At 38.2% G+C, this 24,160-nt stretch overlaps 1 protein-coding gene across 1 annotated transcript in view; it reads left to right on the forward strand.

The window, feature by feature from the left end:
* Positions 1-24,160, forward strand: part of OSBPL5 (oxysterol binding protein like 5) — a 256,002-nt gene that overhangs the window by 180,122 nt on the left and 51,720 nt on the right. Inside the window, exon 7 of the mRNA XM_060263167.1 lies at positions 16,929-17,013. Within this exon, the coding sequence (XP_060119150.1) occupies positions 16,929-17,013 (85 nt within the window). The remainder of the gene's footprint in view (positions 1-16,928; positions 17,014-24,160) is intronic.

The raw sequence follows: 24,160 nt of genomic DNA on the forward strand, positions 1-24,160 counted from the left end.
CCATTGGGGACCTGGAGGATATTCAGGGGTGAATAGAGCCTGCCCCTGCCTTCTGACTGGGTATATCAAGGAAGTCTCCCATCCAGGTACTTACCACAGTTGACCCTGCTTAGCTTCTGACCTCTGACAAGATTGGCATGCCTGAGCTATCTAGGTCAGGGCTGTAATAGACAATTCTTATGAAACCAGAGTGTTTCTTTAATTTGTGATTCAGAGAGGGTGCTTGCGATGTTGCTAAGGCCCTGGGTCATGTTTAAATTTCTTGCATATGTCTTGTACTTTCTCATTAACTAAATTCTTCACATAGTTAATTTACATTTCTGTCCATCTGCACCTGTCTTGCCTTGACTGGATTGTTGATAAGTTAACCTGCATTTAATTTTTGGCCTCTAGCACATAAGGATCTTTTGCTTTATGAATTCCTCTAGGGTACTTTAAAAATACTACTGCCCAAATATCTTGAAAATTTTATTTTTGTAAAGAATCCCCCTAACATTGTCAAGAAATAGTCTGCTGTCCCTGAGCCATAAGTAAATAACATTTGCTACCTTCTGTGGTTAATGAGAAGAACCTTGCACTTCCTGAGTATAGCTCGACATCTGTCCTGTTGCTTTGTAGGAGTAGCGTTTACCCACTCTTGAATTTGTTCTGTTGCTAAAATTAATGAGTCTGCAGACCAACAGCAGAGAGGTTGTGAGGTCTTCTTAGTTGGATCAATGCAATGGGTTGATCACTCAGCCCAAGATGTGTGGGAACAAATGTGGATATTAGTGCTAGTAATGTTACCTCTTTTTTTGTTTCTTACATTAGAGAGGCTTTCAGGTAAACTTCTGATCACTGTTTACACCCGGAGTAGATCCTATATCTCTAAGTTAGCCAGAAATAAAATTCAGCAGTAAACCATCACTCTTAAAAAAGTTTGTCATCAAATTAAATTCTAAAACATCAAATTATTATTTAATAAAAATAATATTTTGGAATTCAGAGCCAAAATTCCCTATACCTAATTATATTAGAACCAACTAAGTAATAGAAGAAGAAGATATTTATACCCTGCCCTTCTCTCTGAATCAGAGACTCAGAGAGGCTTACAATCTTATATATCTTCTCCCCCCACAACAGACACCCTGTGAGGTGTGTGGGGCTGAGAGGGCTCTCACAACAGCTACCCTTTTCAAGGACAACTCCTGCGATAGCTATGGCTAAACCAAGGCCATTCTAGCAGGTGCAAGTGGAGGAGTGGAGAATCAAACCTGGTTCTCCCAGATAAGAGTCCACACACTTAACCAAACACTTAACCTATACCAAACTGGCTTCTGAGGCTTCTGAGTTTACTGGTTCTTCTTTGGGCTGAATATTTTTTTTAATCTACAAAAAAATGAAACAGGACAAGGAGAGAAAAAATGTTGGTGGATGTAGTAGAAGTTCCAATAAGAAGTTAGCAGTGAGGCAACATGGCTACTGGTGTGTTTTTGTCTACATGGTAAATATGCTTGAACTTTTTGATCAAATCTGCTGAGTTGGTATCCTTAAAAATGAAATAGTATTAAGTAAGCACTAGAAGTATTGTGTTTCTGTTAATATTTATTTATTTATTTATTTATTTATTTATTGAATTTCTATCCTACCCACTCTGACTAATATTAATTTTAAATATCAGGTTTGTTTACTGATCATTTTGAACTGAGAACCTCTTCAAGAGGAATGCTAATATGACCACAGTTCTTTCCTAAGACTAAAGTGGCCTACTAAACATACTCTGATTCAGTGACAGAGAGTGCTAACGGTCAGAGGGCTATGCCAAAGGAGAGGGGTGTTTTCTTTCTGGGTGCTGTTCTTTCAGATGAGTTTGATGAGATCGAAGTGTGGGAACCTCCTTTAATTGTTGTCCATCAAGATGTCTGACTAGCCTGAGGACCATTTTATGTCTTGGTTGTTAATTTTTGTGTTTGTTTTTGTGATTTTGTTGTTTTTACTTTGTGAGCTGCCTCCAACAGGTCTCTGGAGAGGCTGAATATAAACTTCCTCAATAATAGGAAGGGTTTAAAGCAATGTAAGCATTTTGAAATGTTGGCTCTGGAGCTCTGACCTGGATAGCCCAGGCAAGCCTGATCTCATTAGATCTCGGAAGCTATGCAGGGTTGTCTCTGGCAAGTACTTGGATGGGAAAGCTCCTTGGAATAGCAGAGCCAAGAAAGCTGACGCAGGCTTTATTCAGCCACCTCTCTGAACATTCTTCAGGTACCCAGTAGGAGTCAATCACCAGAGGTCACCATGACTTCTAGGTGCATGCGCGTATATACGTACACAAAGGCACATAAAAATACAACCCCCTCCCTCCAAAAGAGAAATGTTGGCTCTGGTAATGATAAAAGAAAGGTAGGACAGAGGTCAGGAAGAGGAACAATATATGACTTCTCCCTGTTGACAGTCATGCAAAAGCTGTATAAAAGTAGACAAATAGCAACTCAGTGAGCTGTTGAGTAGACAGCACAACAGCCTCTCTGAGGGTCAAACCAGATGTTCACTGTCTGAGGTCATACAGTCCTTTACTGGGAGTTTTGCACTTCCAGTGTTCTACTTGGGAATTCATAATGGCTTCATGAAAAACCACACCCCACTTCAAACCTTGCTACTTCAGAGATAAAATCAATTTTCTTCCAGAAGTAGGAAGTCAATGTAAGGGGCATACCCGTCCCCCTCAAAACGAGGGTGTTTTCAAACCATTCCTCATATGACAATAGAGAGTGAACAGTGCCATGAGAGGCACTGTCTTTGACATGTGACAGTTTAAATTCAACATTATGTATCAGTGCTGGGTGGTATCCTTTTTTTCTTCAGGGACAGTCTTATAAACTGTTACACCCAGGTCAGTTGACTTAAGTACTTCAAAATGAAGGCAAGCAGGGTCTAGTTTAATGCCATTGAAGGGTTGGTAGTAAATCTCTGCGAATTCAGTGAAATTTGCTTCCTCCCAGCTTAGAAATTTCAGCTGAAAAATATGCTTGTCAACAACTCACTCAAGAACAGAATTTCATGCAGAAGCCATCTTTGGTGTTTAGAGAATCCTCTCATCATTGGATACTTTGCTTTCATGCTACAGCAGTCATTTGCACACTGATTTGCTTGTCCACACAACTGAGTGATTGCTTTAGTACAGTAATAGCCTAATATCTAATGATGTGTGGATGCAGATAGTTTCAGAGGGTAGCTATGTTGGTGTGTAGTGGAAGAGCTAGGTTCAAGTCCAGTAGCATCTTAGAGACCAACAAGATTTTCAGAGTATAAGCTTTCAAGAGTCAAAGGCCCCCTTCTGTCTTCTGGATGCAAACAGAGAGGGTTTTTTTTTTAAGTGGTTGTTTAATTTCACATATTGATGGTGAATGTGAATATCTGTCAACACCACACAGGTGGCAAATGAGAAATGCTGAAATTGTTGATTTGAGTGGTTTATTTGATCATTTTAAATTTCTCATAAGAAGGCAGCTTCATTTATAGGATGATGGTGATGATGATTTATTGGGCATCTAAATAACTTTGCCCTGGCTTGTCTCTAAGATAGAAAATAGTGCTTGATAAGTGCCATATAAGTTCAAATGAATTGTCCTAAATATTTAATATTTCCTTAAATAAAGATTCAGTGCTTTCACTGTTTCTTTGCTGAAGCTGTTTTAAGTATGTGATAATATGATGATTCTCGCCCTCTTCCTTTCCTCACACAAAGGGTTTTCTCTTTTTTCTTCTTCTTTCTTCTTCTTTCTGCTGAGCAGCCCCTATATCTATTTTCTTCTTATTCATTTGTCTAAGACTGCCCCCCACCCCATTGCAGTATATATATATATTGATGCTGGCCCAACTCAGGGAACTGAGGGAAGAAACACAATCATCTTCTTATATTCAACTTCTGAAATAGCTTTTGAAAGTTCAAAATAAACTTAGAAGAGAAAAAATCAGGTTAATCAGGGGTAGGATGGATGAGGTGAATCAATAATAAAACTTAGGTAACTTTGTAAATAACGCTCTCCAGATAATTTGTTGGTAACAAGTAGGGCTTTTTTAATAGCAGGGACTCCTTTGCATATTAGGTCACACCCCCTGATGTAGCCAACCCTCCTGGAGCTTACAGTAGGCCCTATACTAAGAGCCCTGTAAGCTCTTGGGAGGATTGGCTACATCAGGGGTGTGTGGCCTAATATGCAAAGGAGTTCCTGCTACAAAAAAGCTCTGGCAGCAAGTAAGTGTTTCTGCTATTCAAAAAGGTCTTTTGACTCAATGCACAGCAGCCAAGAAGGTCTGAGCGCCTGCTCCGGCTGCAACACCACTGAGGATGTTCTCCGCAGCTGAGAACGAAACGTCTGGAAGGAAAACTTTCTCCAGTAGAACACGGCACTTGATCCCGAAAGATTCTACAAACCCTAATGGTCTTTTAAAACTTTGAGGAGAGAGACTGTTCAATTTTTGCTTAAACACTCAAACATTAGTTTCTGAGTTTCACTGACTCTTAAAGTCTAGAAGGCTTGAACATACAACTAAGTTCCCAAAATCCTTCTCTATACCCAGATCAGGGATCACTTCTCTTTTAAGACCTATCTCCCTTTTCATTGGGCAGGGCTTACTTCTCTTGACTAGCAATGATTTACTTTTTGAGCTTGAATGGGGTTCTTCTCTGACCTTCTCACTCCTTTTGCCTCCTTCCTTCCCAATGCATAGTAAGTGCTTAACAATCTCTTCTTCAACTGTCAGTTCCCAACTGTCATTCTTTAACTAACTCTCTCAACAGAGTTCCATGCATACAGCCTGTCACTCAAAGGTTCTCAGATTCTGTTAGGCATTAACTCTTGATGGTCCATCACAGATAACTATAACAACTTCTGTCAGAATTTAGAAACTTGGCGGCACTTGGAATACACTGTGAGAATGCAGTCATTTCTGTACGTTCCTGGTGACTTTCTCAAAATGATTGTAATACTTGAAGTGGCGGGAGGACAAGTCCAAGAAAGCCAGTTTGGTGTAGTAGTTAAGTGTGCAGACTCTTATCTGGGAGAACCAGGTTTGATTCCTCGCTCCTCCACTTACAGCTTCTGGAATGGCCTTGGGTTAGCCATAGCTGTCACAGGAGTTGTCCTTGAAAGGGCAGCTGCTGTGAGAGCCCTCTCAGCCCCACCCACCTCAAAGGGTGTCTGTTGTGAGGGGAGAAGATATAGGAGATTGTAAGCTGCTCTGAGTCTTTGATTTAGAGAGAAGGGTGGGGTATAAATCTGCAGTCTTCTTCTCTCCCCCCATCTGCTTGGAAACTGTTTTTTTCTGGTGAAATTTTGTCGCTAATTGGGTGAAGGGGACTCATACTTCTGTTGAAGTTTTCATTGCTTTATAGAATGGGATTGTATAAATGTTATGAACACCTGTTGGATAGTGCATGTAATATCATTTTCAGCCAGTGATGTATGCTATACTGTAGTATTACTGCACTTATGGCCAATGCAGGGATATAGGCAATTGCTTGGTAGTCTGTCTGAAATTAGTAGATAATTGTATCACTAACAGATACTTTGGTATTGCTTCAGGCTTCTGATTCATGTTCAGTATTTCTGGATAGCATATAGAGAGTTATATATCTGTTGTTAAATATAAAAAATGAAATTTCGTGTTTTAAAATGGCCTTTTTCTTTCATGCTTACAGATTATCTTACTATCCAGTGTAGTAAGATTTAGCATTTCTGGTTGTGCCTAGCACTAGATGTTAGTGTAGTGATTAAAACTTCTAACCACAACCAGGTAGAGTTTGTATCAAATCCCCACTTTGATGATAAGTTTTCTGAATAACTGGGGATCAGTCATACATACTTTCAGCCTAACTTTGGGAGTTCTTGCAAACATAAAATGGGGGAATGAAGATGTTTGTTTTGCCCAGAGCTGAAAGAGGTGAAATGGAGCAAAATTAACAAAAAAGCTGAAAATTCCAAGATAAAATCTTAACTAGACTCAGTAGAGTCAACTCCCCTTGTCATTCATGTGTCTGCCTCATTCATGCACTGGGGGTGGGGGGTAATTATTACTTCAAAAATGGGATTCAGATGAAAGAAGCAAAGTCAGTTTGGTGTAGTGGTTGAGTGCGCGGACTCTTATCTGGGAGAACTGGGTTTGATTCCTCACTCCTCCACTTGCAGCTGCTGGAATGGCCTTGGGTCAGCCATAGTTCTCGCAGAGTTGTCCTTTAAAGGGCAGCTGCTGTTAGAGTTCTCTCAGCCCCACCCACCTTACAGGGTGTCTGCTGGGGAGGTGGAGGTAAAGGAGATTGTGACTTCTCTGAGACTCTGAGATTCAGAGTAGAGGGTGGGATATAAATCCAATATCTTCTTACATTTCTGTGTCCCACAAGACAATGGACCAGTCTGGGAGAAGACTAGCTGGCAAAATGTAATGTTGGAGGTATGCTGGTAAGAATTCTGCTCCCTTCACCCACACATCCTTTTTTTATGAAATAGGGCGCTACCCTGCTCCTTCACTTTATATGTCAGTGGGGCACATACATGAATAGGCCAATGTGACTACCCCATCACATTGTGTTTGGCTCTAATTTTGATAAAAGAGATTCAGGTAGTAGCCATGTTGGTCTGAAGCAATAGAACCAAGTTTGAGTTCAGTGGCACCTTGAAGACCAACAAAGTTTTATTTTGGGTATAGGCTTCCGTGTGCATGCACACAAAAACTTATACCTAGAATTAAACTGTGTTTGTCTTAAAGTTGCTAGTTGATAAAAAAGAAGGTTTTCCTCAGTCATTTAGTATATTTTTATATACATGTGAATGGTTTTGGCTTGTGGTAGTAGTAATTTCAAAGATGATCTACTAGCTCCGGGGAAAATATTTGTGTTTATTCCAGCTTTCCTCCAAGAAGTACAGGGCAAGGTACATGCAGCTAACTCATTTTATCCTCATAACAAACTGTAGATAGATCGTGATAGACAGAGGAGGTTTGAACCCATATTTTCTGTCGATATGCACTACTCCATTTATTGTATCTCACTGGTGCAGTCTTCATGGCATAATGAAACTCAGGGATAGAATTTTAGCAGGAACTCCTTTGCATATTAGACCACACACCTCCAATGTAGCCAAGAGCTTACAGGGCTCTTTCTTCTAAGATCTTGGAGGATTGGCTACATCAGGGGTGTGTGGCCTAACATGCAAAGGAGCTCCTGCTAGAATTCCACCCCTGATGAGACTTTTTGCTGTTCAGAAATAGAAAAGTGAGGGGGGGGGGATAAAAGAATGTAGTAGACAATGTGGATATGGAGATGATCTGACCACATGAACTGTTGAGGCAATTTTCCTGACCCAATTCTTAATCATTAGGAGGCTGTAATCCAGTAGGGAACGAGTACATTATTTATTTGCCCTTACTGAAAGAAGCCAGGTGAATACATCTTTTCTCTTTCAGAAGGCAGGCTTGTGAACAAAACTAAAACAGTCTCTATGGAGACTTAATAAAATGAGCATAGCTGAGAATCTCATCACTCAGTTTTGCAGCTCTCGGTAGTACAGATAACATTATTATGTTCTGGTAGCACTCTGGGCTCCCCCCCCCCCTTTCACTAGCTTTCATCTGAAAGCTGAGCAATAGGTAATGCTTGACACAGTCTTAATACAAACTATTGTTAATTTTTTTAAAAATCAGCTACATGGAAGCATTGAAAAAATATTGATGCAAGGTGTTAACCTTTTTCTAAAATTTAAAATCTGCCAGAGAGATAATATAGTTGAGAGGAGGGAAGGTGGCTCAGTGGTAGAGCACCTGCTTGGTAAGCAGAAGGTCCCAGGTTCAATCCCCAGCATCTCCGACTAAAAAGGGTCCAGGCATGTAGGCATGAAAAACATCAGCTTGAGACCCTGGAGAGCTGCTGCCAGAGTAGACAGTACTGTTTCCGGTTTCAGCGACACGCTATTAGGAGCAGCTCGGGCCGGCATGTCCACAGCCGCTTCTAAATTGGACTGATTGAGGGGTCTCCCACGAAGGATGACTCGACTCGAAAGCAGTGAACTCGAGCGATAGAACGGGGGTGTCAGTGGAGGTGGCTGCCCCCCGATCCCGCTCGCTTCTAGCCTCACCATTCTGATCGCCATTTTTAAATGGCATGAGGGTCGACTGCCGGCTTTTCCTTTTTCTTTCCTGATCTAAACGACTCTGCAACACAAAGACAAGCTGCATCTTTACTATTATCATTGTAAGTGTTCTTTCTTCTTATTGTTGACTTGTAAGGTATTATTCTTGACAAGCAGGGAAATGGAGAACCAGGGCTGAAGCGGAATTCAGTTCAGTTCAGTTTGCTTTATTACGGTCCATGACCAAATACACAGCACAATGCAGGCCAACAACAACCACATAAAAATTGTAAAAATCAAGATGGACCTAAATAGGTAAAACGTAAGATATTTAAATAATAAATGTGAAAATAAAATATAGGACATTAGTATGGATAATGAGATATGACAATTAATACAGTAGTGGTCAAACATCTTCTAGCTTAAATATAGTACATATAATAAAAGGTTTTAAAATTATACAGCTCCAGAAAAAATATTAGCTAGAATACACTGGTTAAAATTACAATCTGTTACCTCGACATTTACTTGTGAGAACCATAAAATGCAATTTGATTGCATGGGAACAAAATTTGGCAACTTTATGCATGGTCTCTGTATTTATATCAGTTCCAGTAGCATTTGTGATGGTATACAGAATGCTCAGGCATTTAAGAAAAGATAAAATACAAGCTTGGAAATATTCAAAAAACAGTCAGTTCGGGAGGCAAAAGACTGAGAAGAGGGTGGGGGGAACTCTCTCTCCTTCTCCTTCAAGGCTTCTAAAAGTTTCTGCCTACCTTGGTGACATCTACAATACCTGCATGAGAAGAACCACACCAACCTTTAGTTGTAGAAGAGACTTGATGGCTGAATTTAATTGATTTGTTTTAAATTCCCCTCTGAGGAAAAAGTTTTGACTTTGGGAAAGTTGTTTGTAAGCATATATGGATATGAAGGACATCTGGCTTAAAAGCAATAAGAAGCTTAAACTGAAGTGCTCTAAATTAATTTATATGAACTCTAATTTGACTTTTAAATGCTGGTGGGCATTATACACTGACCTATAAGACATAACAGGATCTTTGGTTGGAAGAAGAATATCTGTGCCAATTTTTAAAGTGGATTATCATTCCTTGTTGTTGGATGTTATGGATATAACCCTTTAATTTTGCTTTTACTTTTTTTTTCTTTCTACTTGTGATTGGAATATTATTGATATGGTTTGAATATTTTTGGCTTTGGGTCCTTTTTTTTTTTTACCCTTCCTCTCTTAGCTTATCAAATTTGGAGTTTTTTCCTTATTTTTATTATTTTTTGCTTTTCTCTTTGGGAGTGCCTGGTTTATTTATTTTATGATTTATATCCCGCCCTTCCCAACAAGTGGCTCAGGGCGGCTCACAACATAAGAATTTGACATAAATAGAATTTAAGCATAAAAACAGTTAAAATAATTAATACATTTAAAATTTTAAGACAATTTGATTGTCTTAACCATCAAAATTTGATGGTTTTATTTTTCTTTTGGATTACTTGTTTAATTTTTAATTTTTGATCTCACTCTTGGATTATAAATAGGGATTACAAATTTATACCTTGAAGTAGTTGAAAGATCCCATAGTGACTTGGATTTTAATTGAACCATCATTGCCAGAGGACTTGTTATAGTTAATTGTTTTTGTTGTTGTGAACTGAATTGTTTTGCCTACGTACTATTAAGCGTGTTTTGCTAAAAAGTCTTTGTTTATTATTACTCCTACTATTCTTTTGGGTATGACAAATTGTTGATAGAAGCTAGAAGGTTGTTTTCCTCTTAAAACCACTTCATAACAACGGCATTGCCTGGTGGAGATTAGCTTATCTGTTATAAACGGGAACACAGAGTTACAAAACAAATTCTGAAGAGGCATCATATTGACTTGGTGGCTGTGAGTGTACTTATTCTAATAAGAATGGAAAATAAAGCTGCCATTGGTTTTAAAGAAACAGTTAAAAAAAAAGAGAATCGAGAAGGAAACCACCTATACCTTCACCTAGTGCTCAATCTGGGCTAGGGAAATTTACAACCATGCAGGGCGACATGAAAGAGATGCAAAATACCTTATTGACTGCCATAGCACAGCTGACTAGTAAAGTAGATAACATTGGTGAACAGATGGCAGAGATTAAACAAGAGCTTTTGGAGAACAACAAACAGACAGCAGAGACCAATAAAGCCCTAAAAGTATTAGATGCCTAGGTGACAGATAATACACAAAAGGTGGAACAACTGGGAAAAGAGCAGAACATACATGAAACTAGACTCTTGCAGCTGGAAGCAGATAGAGCTGCCTATATGTTGAGGTTTCAAAACATACCAGAAAAGAAAACTGAAGACTTGCAGAAAATATTAAGTGAAGCCTTGGCCGAAATCTTACAGGTGATTCCTCAAAAGTTGGAAGAAGAGTTTGATCAAGTTAGATGGGTGCCATCAAGTTATACAAGATGAAACAAATTACCTAGCGAAGTCCATTTGAAGCTTACAAGAAAGAGGACCAGACAAGAGACAAACCTATGATGATAGCTGGAAATATGGTGAAAATTCTAAGTGAGGTACCTTGGCCAGTGAGACAAAAGAGGAGAGAATACCAAGCATTAACAGATTTTCTGAGAGAAAGAGAAATACCCTATAAATGGTTAATGCCAGAAGGCCTTCTTTTTACTTACCAGAATAGATACAGGATAAATTCCATTTTCAAAGCTCAGAATTTTCTGGATAGAGTGAAGGGAAAAGAAGACAAGGAAAAGGAGGAGGGAGAGGAAGAAGAAAGCTTGGGTGAAGAGAATCCAAATGAACCGCGGAGATATCCGACAAGACAGCAGACCAAAAATGATAAAAAGGATAGTGATAAACAAAATCCACAATGGCTTCAATAATCTCTATTAATGTGAATGGACTCAACTCTCCTGCCAAAAGGATATTTGACAAAAATGGAAATGGACATAATTTGTTTGCAAGAAACTCATATTCTAACTAAAGGCCAACATCTTCTGAAAAATAAACTTGGCTTATTCACAGCAACAGATATGAATAAAAAAGAAAAGAGGAGTGGCAATATATATTAAGGATAAATTCAACCCACAATTACAGTATGCCTCTGAAGATGGAAGAATTCTATTAGTGGAGATTACAGTAGACAAAAAAAAATTCAACTGGCAAACATTTATACCCCCAAATGATCAACAAGAGAAATTCTTTCAAAACTTACGCCTTAATCTATCAAATTTGGATATGTAGAATATTGTTTAATAGGAAATTTTAATGCAGTTTTGGATAGACAAATGGACAAAAAAACACATAAACAGATTAAAAGCAAAAGTCCTCAATTGCCAATAAGTTTTTGAAAACTAGCAGAAGAATTGGATTTGGTTGATGTATGGAGAACAAGATGCCCAAATTCTAAAGATTTCACCTACTATTCCCCTAGCCACCAAATATGGTCAAGAATTGATATGTGCTGGCTTTCCACAAATCTGGTCAAAGATCTAGTTGAGACAGAAATTCAAACAAGAGTTATCTCAGACCATAGTCCTGTAATGATAACGTTTAAAGGTACACCAATGAAAAGATTATGGAGGTTAAATACCTCAATTATGAAAGATAAAGACTTTCTTAAAGAATCTAAGGTTGAAATGGAATCCTTTTTCAAACAGAATATAACGCAAGATGTAAAGATACAAATAGTTTGGGATACTGCTAAAGCTTATTTTAGGGGCCTTGCAATTAGATATGGTATCAAGAAAAAGAAAATTTTCAAAAATTAATGTCACAAGCTGGAGAAGCTGAAAAGAATCTAAAAAAACAACCAACAAAACAGGAATTCCAAAACAAGGTGAAAAAAATACACCAGTTGAACTTGTTACTTATGGAGGAGACAGAGATAAAATGGAGGTATGCTAGACAAACATTTTTTTAGCATGCCAGCAAGCCCGGAAGGTGGTTGGTCTATAGGATGAGAAAAGAAAAGGCCAAAAGAATAATTTCGGTCCTGAAAGATGAGAATTATAAAGAAAAAGCTCAAAAACAAGAGACATGTCAAATCGTGGAACAGTTCTAAAAAAATTATATGAAGATAAGCAAGTCCTCAAAACAGACCTAGAGGATTACATTAACAAAAATAATCTTAATAAATTTACAAAAGAACAGCAAAAAATTTTAAATGAACCAATAACAGTAAGAGAACTTGGAGACGTAATGGCATCTCAAAAGAATGACAAAGCCCCGGGCCCAGATGGACTGCCTGCTGAATTCTATAAAGCTTATGAGGAGTCTCTACTGTTACCATTTAAGCATCTCATTGAAAAGATCCAAGATGAAGGACAAATACCAGCCTCATGGCAAGAAGCTACAATATACTTAATTCCAAAAGAAGATGCAGATTTGAAAGATAATAAAAATTATCGTCCAATCTCTCTTTTAAATGTGGACTATAAAATTTTTGCTGCAATATTAGCACATTTGAAGAAAGTTCTACAGTCTACAATACATCAAGATCAGGCAGAGTTCCTTCCCAGAAGATACTTGAAAGACAATGTTAGAACAGTTTGTAATATTTTGGGATATTATGAAATGCATCCAGAGAAACATCTAATCTGTTTGGATGCTGAGAAGGCCTTCGGTAATGTTCATTGGCAATTTATGTTACAGCAACTGAAAGGTATGGAATGTGGTGAAAATTTCTTGAGAGCAGTAGAAGCAATATAGTCTTTTCAAAGAGCAAGGGTGACAGTGAACGGTGAACTAACAGATGCAATTAATATTCAAAAAGGTACAAGGCTGTCCACTGTCACCACTACTTTTTATTTTATCTCTAGAGATACTGAACAATCAGATAAGAGAAGATACAAGTATCAAGTGAGCAGTGATAAAAGGTGAACAATATAAATTGAGAGCTTTTTGCAGACTATCTAGTTTTTATATTAGAGCAACCAATAGAGTCAATAGACTGTTTTATAAACAAGATTATGCAATTTGGTCACTGGGCAGGACTGAAGATCAATTATCACAAAACAAAATTTTTGACAAAGAATATGACGATGGAACAAATCCAATCTCTTCAGCAAAAATCAGGGGGTTTGTATGAGAAAAGAATCAGATATCTAAGCGTACTTATCTCAAATAAGTGTAGCAATCTAAAAACAGACAATTATGAAATTAAAAAAGATTTGGAAAAATGGCATGACTTGAACTTATCTTTAATGGGAAGAATAGCCTTAATAAAGATGAATATCCTTCCAAGGTTATTATTTTTGTACCAAACTATTCCAGTATTTCTAAATAGTGGGTTTTTTCAAGAATTGAATAAGATGGTCTTCAAATATGTTTGGCAAAGCAAAAAAACTAGAATCAAACTAAAGACACTGCAAGACTCCAAATTAAGAGCAGGTATGGGCCTTCCAGACTGGCAATTGTATTATAAAGCTTCTGTGCTTTTGTGGGTAAAAGACTGGATATTACTGAACGACAACTGTTGATAGAGGGACATGACCTTACTATGGGGTGGAATGCATACATATGGTATCAAAGACTTGGAGGACCTTCCTATTTTAAGAACCATTGGTTTCGGAAATCTTTGTATCATACGTGGTCATGGTTAAAAATGAGAATTTATCAAAAAATTCCAAGATGGGTCTCTCCAGTGTAAGCATTTACTCATCCAAATCTTCTAAAGCCAAATCAGAACTATAGATATGATGACTTGTTGGGAAAAGACAATCAACTGAAAACTAGAAAAGAGTTGAAAAATATGGACATTAAAATGAACTGGTGGTTGAGAATGCAAGTTGAATCTAGGTATGCCAAAGATAGATGACAGGTTTTAACACAGAACAATATCCATTTGATAAAATACTTCTAGGTCCTCAAGAAAAGCTAATTTCTAAATTATATGCATATCTACTATAGATGAAGACGCAAGACAAAGTTGTAAAAGATTGTATGGTTAAATGGGTGAAAAACTTTGGTCACAACATTACATTAGAAGAATGGGAGACACTGTGGAAGTTCAATGTTAAATTAACTAGGTCAGTAACTTTTAAAGAAAACTTACATAAGACGTTTTATAGATGGTACTTGACTCCACAGAAATTGTGTAAGATCTATACTAATATGTCTAACAAATGTTGGAAATGTACTAAACAGGTTGATTCCTTTTATCATATGTGGTGGACATGTGTGATGGTGAAGAACTACTGGATAATGGTTCATGAACTATTACAGAAAATTACAAAGACACAGATTCAATTCAGATCAGAATTGTTTTTATTGAATTCCTGAGGACTATTCCAAAGAAATGAGACATTTGTTGGCACATTTCAATACAGCAGCCAGGATTCTCTTGGCGCAGAAATGGAAATCTCAGGAAATTCCCATGAGAATGGACTTAGTGAGAAAAATCCTGGAAACAGCAGAGCTGGATTTTTTGTCCCAGGTGTTAGCTGGGAAATCTAAGGAAGAAGCAAGAAAATATTGGATGAAATTTTATGCCTGGCTAGACACTCAAGACTCTTAAGATTCTCTGGTGTGTACTCATATCTCCTTTTTTCCTGTACTTTGTATTACAAGATTGCCTTTATTGGAATTGTCGAATTTAATAGACACTTTAACAAAAAGATTTATAACATAAAATATCCAAATGTTGATGCATAGTTTAGAGACAATAATATGTGACAATTTATGTACTTTAAGAAAGTATTGCAGATGTAGACCTATATTTCTTGAAAGTATTTTTTATAGGTGTGAACTTATATTTCTTTTTTCCTGTACTCTGTAACATAAAATTCCCTTTATTGGAATTGTCAAAGTCAATAGACATTTTAACAAAAAGATTTATAACATAAAATATTAAAGTGTTGATGATGCATAGTTTAGAGACAATAATATGTGACAATTTATGTATTTTAAGAAAGTATTGCAGATGTAGACTTATATTCTTTGAAAGTATTTCTTATGCAGAACAAGACTAATATGTACTCCTACCCCCTACCCCTTCTTATTTCCTATCCCTAATTTCTTGAAATCAATAAAACTTTTCAAAAACAGAGTAGACAATACTGACTTTGATGGACTGATTCAGTATAAGGCAGCTTCATATGTTCATATATGTTCATATGAGACTGGGGAGTGTTAGATTAGCATTGGGGAGACCAGTTTAAATTCCACTCCGCAAATAATGACCTTTGGCCAGTCTTTCTCTCAGCCTAACCAAGTTCACAGGATTTTTGAGAGGTTCAAATGGAACCTGAACTTCTTGGAGGACAGAAATATGATAGATCTCTCTTACTTCTGTATAGGAAGCAACATATTAGAAATGATCTCATTTATTTGTTAAACACAAGAATAATTCAGCAGTTGTCTCTAGTGTAGTGTAGTGAGTGGTGAAACAAGAAGTTTTCAATCTTTCCTCTGTAATGAACTCTCTAGCGCTGCAGTCAGATGGGCAGTTTGGCCCAATATAGTTGCTTTTCCCTCCTAATGGATTAAATGGGCTCGTTCACACACCCATATCTGGCAGCTCTTCTCCAGTCATACTCATGAGTTGGGGTAAATAGCCATTACAGAAAATCAGGTGCTTACAGATCTCCACACCTTCATTTGTGTTATTGGATGTTTGAACTCCCCCCAGTGTGCACTTAAACCAGTTCATGCATACTCAGTGTTTTTTTGTTTTGTTTTTTTAAAAAAAGTTAAAGCAGTAATGAGAACAATCGACCATGGAAGAAGCATGTGGTGGTAAGGCCAGATCAGGTTGGGTATCTATCTCCATCACAAAATGTGATGGGTAATTAGCGGCATGCTCAAACAGTACAAACCTTCTAGTCTGGCTATATCCTAGGCTTAGATATGCTACTGCCTCAGCTTCAGAGTCTCCTCTACATAATTTTGAGTTGCTTTATGGGGTGGTGATTATGATTACTGTGGGTTGATTCACACATTACAAAATCCTTGTGGCTGCCTTGAGGGCTTTGGACCAGAAGTGAGTTTGGAGTTCTGTTCTGGGGACTTAATTGCCAAGCACACAGAGCCCTGATTTGGATCGTCTGGAAAGTGAGTTCCTTATACAGATGTTTGTGAAAGATAGATCAGCCATGTGAAATACATGAAACTGTCACCTGCACTCAGGTACATCTGATCTTCTGTGTGCACTTGGAGAGTCACCTTTTTTGCTGATGGTTTTTTCATGATGAATGTGGAAGTGGAATGTGAGTCAAGCTGCATGCTAGATGAAATTTCAGAATTGCAGAGAATTCTGCAAATAATTTATACTTTAAAATCATTTTTATCCCTGTACTATTCCCAGATTAATATGATAGAATTTCTGTCTTGTGAAAAGAAACAGGACAATCTGTGTTATTCCTTGCTATGAAGATGTAATTCTATTAAGCAAAAGAAGGAACTGTCAAAGCCATCCAACTACTTCTGCTAATGATTTTTAACCTAACTCAGCTTTGGCGTTATGATTATCAAACCAGCTATCAACTAGGTTTTGCCTTTGTGGCATAGTAGTGGTGCCAGCATGTTGGGCTGTAGTAATGGTTGTGCTTTGTTATCCAGAAATAAACAGAAAATGGCAGCAAGCTACAGTCCACATATCCTATTGTTGGTCTGCTTTTATTCATTTATGTTGATAGGCACTAATTGGATTTAAACTTTGCACTAACCCAAGATCTCAGGGTAATTGCATAGTTTGTGAATATTCAATAAAAATAGCAACATTGAAAGTAAAAGCAAAGAAAATAAAATGGAAAAATGCAGAGAAGTTGCTCAAGGAGGCTTCCTCACTGTTTCTTGTTCATAATTAATTCTAGGGTCCGAAGGGAGAGAATGTAGGTTCCATCACACAGCCTCTTCCAAGCAGTCATTTGATCTTCAGGGCAGCTTCTGAATCAGATGGTGAGTATTTATTCTTCCTGTGAAATAGAGTTTCTAATCCCCAGGTGGGGGCAGGGGATCCCCCAGTTTGGAGGCCGTCCCCCTGCTTCAGGGTCATCAGGAAGGGGGGGGGGAAGGAAAATGTCTACTGGGCATTCCATTATTCCCTATGGAGACGGATTCCCGTAGGGTATAATTGAGAATTGATCTGCAGGTATCTGGGGCTTGGGGGGGGGGCAGTTTTTTGAGATAGAAGCATAAAATTTTCAACATAGCATCCAGTGCCTCTCCCCAAAATACCCTTCAAGGGGGGTCCAATTCTATGAGCTCCAAAAGAAGGTGCCCCTATCCATTATTTCCAATGGAAGGAAGGCATTTAAAAGATGTGCAGTCCCTTTAAATGGCTAGAACTCCCTTTGGAGTTCAGTTATGCTTGTCACATCCTTGCTTCTGGCTCCACCCCCAATGTCTCCTGGCTCCACCCCAAAGTCCCCAGATATTTCTTGAATTGGGCTTAGCAACCCTACTGTGAAACAAGATGTTGTACATCACTAATGTTATTCTTTTTCCACAATAACTCTGTACTGGAGTCCTGATAGCAGGCTGTTCAGGAATGGTCCTGTGTCAACAGCTTACATGGGAATTCTAGCGCATATTCTCTGCAACATACACTCATCCAGATCACACGTAACACCAGTATGGGTGCTGCCAAGGAAAACATGTAATTGGAGAACATTTTGACACCGATCCACTAGCCTTTCCTGCCCCCTTGTTCCGCTTTACTGGATACCACATATGAGGAGCAAGAAAATGCGAATGTGATGACATCGCCATATTACTAGGAAGGCAAAAAGCCTGCTTAACACTTTCTTATAATGTGCACTTGGAACCTCACTGTGCAGCTTTGGTTGTGTGGATAGATTCAGGTGGGTAGCCATGTTGGTCTGAAGATGCTAAACAAAGTTTGAGTCCAGTGGCATCTTTAAGACCAACAAAATTTAATTCTGGGTATAAGCTTCCATGTGCACACACACTTCTTCAGGTACATTGAAATGCAAGTTGCTACTCCATATATATAGATAGAGGTATATAGGTATGCACTAACAACTTCTATTTCAATGTATCTGAAGAAGTGTGTGTGCACATGGAAGCTTATAATTTAAATAAAACTTTGTTGGTCTTAAAGGTACTACTGGACTCAAAATTTGGTTGTGTGGATTTTAGTATTATAAGCCTCTATGATATTTATTTTAAATGTAAAGGAGAGGCATAAATATTCTAATGAATAAAACCTAGCAAGGAAGAGGCTGACCATCTGTAAATGAACATTTGCCTTTTGATTATGTGTGGTTGACCATGTTGCTTTGCCATTATCAATGCATTCCTCAAACAATCAAGTCTACACAAGACTTCTCTGGATTAGGCCACTGACCTCTTACAAAATTATTTGGCCCTGTAAATACTGACCTCTGATGGATTGTTTTCCTTAGATGGCTATCTTTCTTCTGATGATGAGATCTGTCTTTTACTGCTGTGGAAATGGCTGCAAAAATTTATGGCTTCAGGCTTCTTTCTTTTCCCTTTCCAATCTCAATTACCTTGCTGGTAGAATTTGCCTTACATTTTATGGACTTGCTGTGTACACCACTCCATTCTCTCCTCTTGGAGAATTACAATATATTGTTAGATTTTGGTTGGAGAAAGAGCAAATATTTTAACTAGTAGTCAGATGAATGCAGCACATGGAAGAATGATGAGAATCAATCAGTCTGTCAGGCTTTTGGTGCAGTTAAATAGTCTCAGTGACTATCAATTCACATCTTAAACACTAAAATCTCCTTAGAGATCAGTTTAACTTGCCATTCGATTTAATTACAAAATATGCTGTACATAGCAATGTGGACATTCTGGTAGGGAAGACTGGCACAGAACTTTTGTCTGACACTATTTGGGGGTTTGGCAAAATTGGAGAATAGCTATTAAATTGTATCCTGTAAATTCTGAAAACTGAATTATCTATTAGATAATTTTTTTAGATAATTTTATTTATATCCCACCCTCCCTGCCGGAGCAGGCTCAGGGCGGCTAACAACATCATTCAAATTACCATTATACAAAAGACAAAGTCTTATCTATCTTATTTACAGTGGCCTTAGGGATGCTCTGATCTTGATTTGTTAGTGGTTGCTTGCAGTAACCTTGTGCATTCAAGCACCCATCTATTCCTGTTTGTGTCCACAATTAGAACTTTCTTTCTTGGAAATTGCTTCTTGACAGAATGTTATACAGAAAAACAAAAACCTTTTGAATCTTGTTTTTTTTCTTATAGTATTACATCTGTTAAAAAGTGGATGGTGGATGAAAAACAGGTGCATGTGACACTTCGGTTATTCACATATGGATTTATCCCTTCACAATAAGGGAGGTTAAGATCCAAGAGAATGCCTTTTGCATAGTCAGTTGGCTTCCCTGAATGCAGATTTTTCATAAGTGAACAAAAGTTTCCTTAGCCTAAATCCAATATTTTGGGCATTGCACCTCATCAGTCTTTCTTGGTTTCATGTTCTGTCAAGTTGAAATGTTTACGAAGTACCCGAGGGGGAAAGAATATGGTAGGTCATGCTTTGCACATCTAAAACTATGTTACCAGTAGTTTGTCAGATTAATTTACATGCATCGTTTGTTAGGTTTCTATTGACAGATGAGAATATAATTCTGGTAGATGTTAAATTGCCTCCTGTGGGCATTGGACTCTATCTATACAGCTGTCTTTCTAACTACTGTCTTTCTAACTACTGTCTATACAGCTGTCTTTCTAACTACTGTTTTCTCTGCATGCCTGAGCCAATGAAACTGGACTAACCATTTTTCAAAGTTCTCCAATGTGTCAGAAATTAACCAAATCAGAGCCTAGGGCAAAATAACTGGAAAAGTCCCTTGCCAAACAATTTTTCTTGCACCAAGTGCCACTAAACAAGACTAGTGTCTTCTTATGATGGATTTACAGATATGAACTTATTTCTCTGGTGGTCATCTTAAGCATTAGATTTATAAAACTGCCATCTGAGATAAATGGTTTTGTGTTTATGGTTTAGCAGGAGCTGGTTTATATGATAAGCTTTAACAGGGCATGCTGTATTTATTTATACAACATAGAACTATTTAATCTGACTGTCACAGAGAGAATAAGAGGAGAAAAGAGTTAGAGGTTGAGGTATTAGTGTTTTGGCACAGATGGATGCTGAATGTAAGCAATAAGGATAAGGCTGCATTTGTGCTAAGGCTCTCAGTCTTGGAACCTGATCTTAATGACTGGTCTATTGCAGATATGTGAAGTGTGTTTCCCCCCCCCCCCCCCTTTGCACTGAATAAGCACCGCCAGACATTTTCACAGGGGATTTAAGAACTGTGGGTCAGAATTCAGAACTGTCTGGACTCCTAATATTATTTGTTTTAGAAATTGTTTTGAGTAGTGTTGACACATGGACTGTTCCACATGTTTTTAGCTTGTTTGCTTTCCTCCTTCAAAACTTAGAAATGTTGGATACATGTCTTGTCCTCCCCCTTCCCTCCTGCAATATTCAGGCATAGAATTGATTAAAATTGGGTATTATTAATACCACCAAAATGAGGCATTTTCCTTCTCCAGAATTAGTTATGCAGCATGCTGTTTCTCTTAATCTACACAATAAAAGTTGCTTGAATTTAGTTTCACACAGCTGCTTTTTAAAAAATATAAATCCCTATGGACCACCAATGTGCTTCTGATTTGCAAAGCAAGTTCTTTATAGTTAAGCAAGAGTTCAGACACAGAATCACTGTACACAGGTTGTCATTTAAGTGCTTTGCTGGTTCAGACCTAGTTTATTCATTTATTTATTTTATAGCCTGCTCTCCCCAAAACCAGCCCAGAGTGGGTGATAACATCTTATACATATACAAATAAAAGTTTTCTAAATGTAATTACTTGAAACCCATAAAAACAATAAAATCAATATGACAATTCCTGTTTTAAAAAATCACGATTTTATGATGTAAAAATTCATACAGGGGGCAGTATGCAGAATGACGGGGGGGGGGGAGCAGTGGGAGAAGGAAAGGCAAGGGAGGTCAGACTCTAGCTATATTCTATTGGCCAGGGGCCTGGTACTGCCCTCAGCTGTAAGCCTGGCAGAACAACTGTTTTACAGGCCCTGTGGAATTGTACCACTAGTTCCATCAAGTCCAGCATTCTGTGTAATAATTTTTGGAAGCAACTAAGTGGTCTTCAGGAAATTGGCCAGTCTTCAGTGAAGTATGCCAGCCATATTTGTGCCTTGTTTCTTTTTTAAAATCCGATAAATACATATGAGCATATTTTACTTTGTTGACATATTAAAATCCTCTTGTGTCAAGTCTTAGAATCAACTGATTGCCATGCAGAAAGGTTGATTTATAATTGCATCCCAATTTTCCAGTGTTTTATGCCATATTCAGTTCAGTTCAGTACCTTTATTGGCATAAATTCTAAGCATGGACAACAGAGAATGCAGATTTTAATTTACAGCAAAAAAGGATAATCCATTAAAAAAATTAACCTTACACTCCCTGATCCTCATAACAGTTAGAACAGGGGTGTCGAACTCATTTGTTATGAGGACTAGATTCAACATAAATGAGACTTTGTCGGGCCAGGCCATGTGTATCATAAAATGCAACGCCAGGTAGTGGAGATATAAACTTTATAAAGCACTCACACAAACACAATTAAAACTTTTCTTAAAACATAAAATAAAATATACTTAAAAGATTATCACTCTTGCAATACTTTGTTTATTTAACAGTTTCTGATAACTGAAACCTCTTGCTCTGAATTATTGCATCAAAATCCGGAGACAATATCTGTGCTGTAGCAATCTTGAGTATGCTGTTCAGGTGTTGTTCAGGTGTGTCTCTGTAAGTTGCAAACCTACTTTTGATTTAATTGATATTTATTACAGAAATCTCATGGTCAGTGCCTTGAATCTAAGACCTGGGGGGAAACATGAAATGACTGGGCATTGTGAGCTTTTGTACATAAGTTGCTTCATGTGCTGGTCAGCCAGTAGAGAAAATAAAAGCTTTGCTCTAGGGTTGCCAAGTCTCCTGCGGCCTCTGACAGGGGACTGTTTTCTTGCGTGCTTTGTGCACGCTGCACAATGACGTCACTCGGAAGTGACATCATCGCACCAGTGACATCATGTGCCAGCTGCTCTAGGAGCTTCTGGGGAAACTATGGTTTTCCTGGACACTCTAGCAATTTGGGAGGGAACACTCTATGGCACCATTGAGTTTTCTTCCCAAATTGCTAGAGCATCTGGGAAAACCATAGTTCTCTCGGAAGCTCCTAGAGTGGCCAGCGCACAATGCTGCCGGCACGATGTTATCACTTCTGAGTGACATCATCATGCCAGCGACATTGGCAAAGGCTGGCAGGTTGGGAACCCTCAGGGTGGGAGAACCCCTGCTTGGCCCAGGAACTTGGTAGCCCTACTTTGCTCTGTAGCTTCTATGTGATTGAGCAAGCCTGGCAAAGCAAGCTGTGATGCAGAAGGAAGCAAGAGAAAGAGAAAGGAGCAGATGACAGTGAGTTGCTCACAGGCCTGATAGAAGCTTTCAGGGACCCTGATTTCTGGGGAAATCAGGTTCAAAGGTAAGCCTGTGTAGATCATTGTGCTGGGTGTGAGCTTGCAGAAGCGATTAAGGCTGCAAAATACTTTTTCTTTTCAGCCTTCACCACCATGTCATAGGCTTCCATAAACGTTGAATAAGATGTTCTTGCCTCTTCACTGTGAGTTCACCACCACACTCACTCTAGCTGTCTTAGCTTCCATTTCATGCCCCTGAGTTCTGGCTGTATACCAACGGTACAGTTTAATGCAGGAGTGGAGAAGACATTGGGCATGAATTGGACATAACATGGATTGTGCCCTATAGTGAAGGCATAACCAAAACTTCAGGGTTAAGAGCCAAGCTGTGGTCTCTAAAAGGCTCTGCCCTGTCTCCAAGCACATGGCTTGCATAGCTTACACAGTTTGGGATTTTATGCCATATATATATGATTCTAACTCAAAGTCTTTTCTCTCTGTCTTCTGTGAGGATTGAAGGCTTCAGTTTATGGTTAGTTCATGAAATGCCACAAATCCACAATGAAGTCTACAAAGTATATGGTTTAGGATGAATCAGTTACATACTTGTTTTGCATGTTTTCAAAACCTGAATGAAGAAAAAATAGCATGACAGATTTAGACATTAAACATATAGGATGTCCTTTTAACAGGATATTTACAGAAAATGGACTTAAAATATCAGTCTGCATTACATACAATTAAGGATGCATGCATGTATTTCCTGCCACTTGTCCTTTTAAAGAGCATGAAAGCAAAAACCAAGGAGAAATTTTAACTTTCACTTATTTTATCTCTTGATTTTATCCTAAACCCTATCAGTATAAATACTGTAAGTAGCACAGTTGTTTATCTGACTTTTTCATGATGAAATTATTTTGATTTCTTCATGCTATTTAGATAAACAAGATGGTATGTAATTATCTAGTTCTAGTATATATCCCACCCTTCATCCAAGAAGCTCTGGTGTCATAATTGGTTGTCAGTTTTTAAAAATGATGGGAAATGTCATTGTTCAACTTGCAAAGCCACCTATGGAGTCTAGGTGGCAACTGTTTCAAAAGATGACATGGGTAGACTGTTTGGGTAGCAAATATATTGGGTAATGGGTAGCAAATATATTGTCCTAATTTAAAATACTGGGCCTTAGGTAATTTTTAAAGAAGCAGTCAGATCTTGAGGTAGGAGCAGAAAGAACCCAGGGTCTATAGACTACAGTATGGTTGCCAGGAAACCAAGCAGGAGGGGTGCGGGTGGGGAAATGGTGTGAGGGGATGACATCAGTTTAGGGGAATACCTGGAAGCAATGGTAGTAGCTCTAGGAATCACCAGAAACTCTGCAGCTTTACTATTGGCTTTCTAGAAGTTATTGGAGTTATCACTGTCTCTTCTGGGTATTCTCCAGAAGTGACATAATTGTGCGGGGGATGCTGGTGAATTTTGAATTTTTTAAAAAACTAATCTTCCCCCTACTGCCACTCCATGCGATGGTGGGAAATAGGTTCCCCCACCCAAACTTGTGC

Source organism: Heteronotia binoei, chromosome 21, assembly GCF_032191835.1.
Source record: "Heteronotia binoei isolate CCM8104 ecotype False Entrance Well chromosome 21, APGP_CSIRO_Hbin_v1, whole genome shotgun sequence".
In the NCBI taxonomy this organism is placed as follows: Eukaryota; Metazoa; Chordata; class Lepidosauria; order Squamata; family Gekkonidae; genus Heteronotia; species Heteronotia binoei.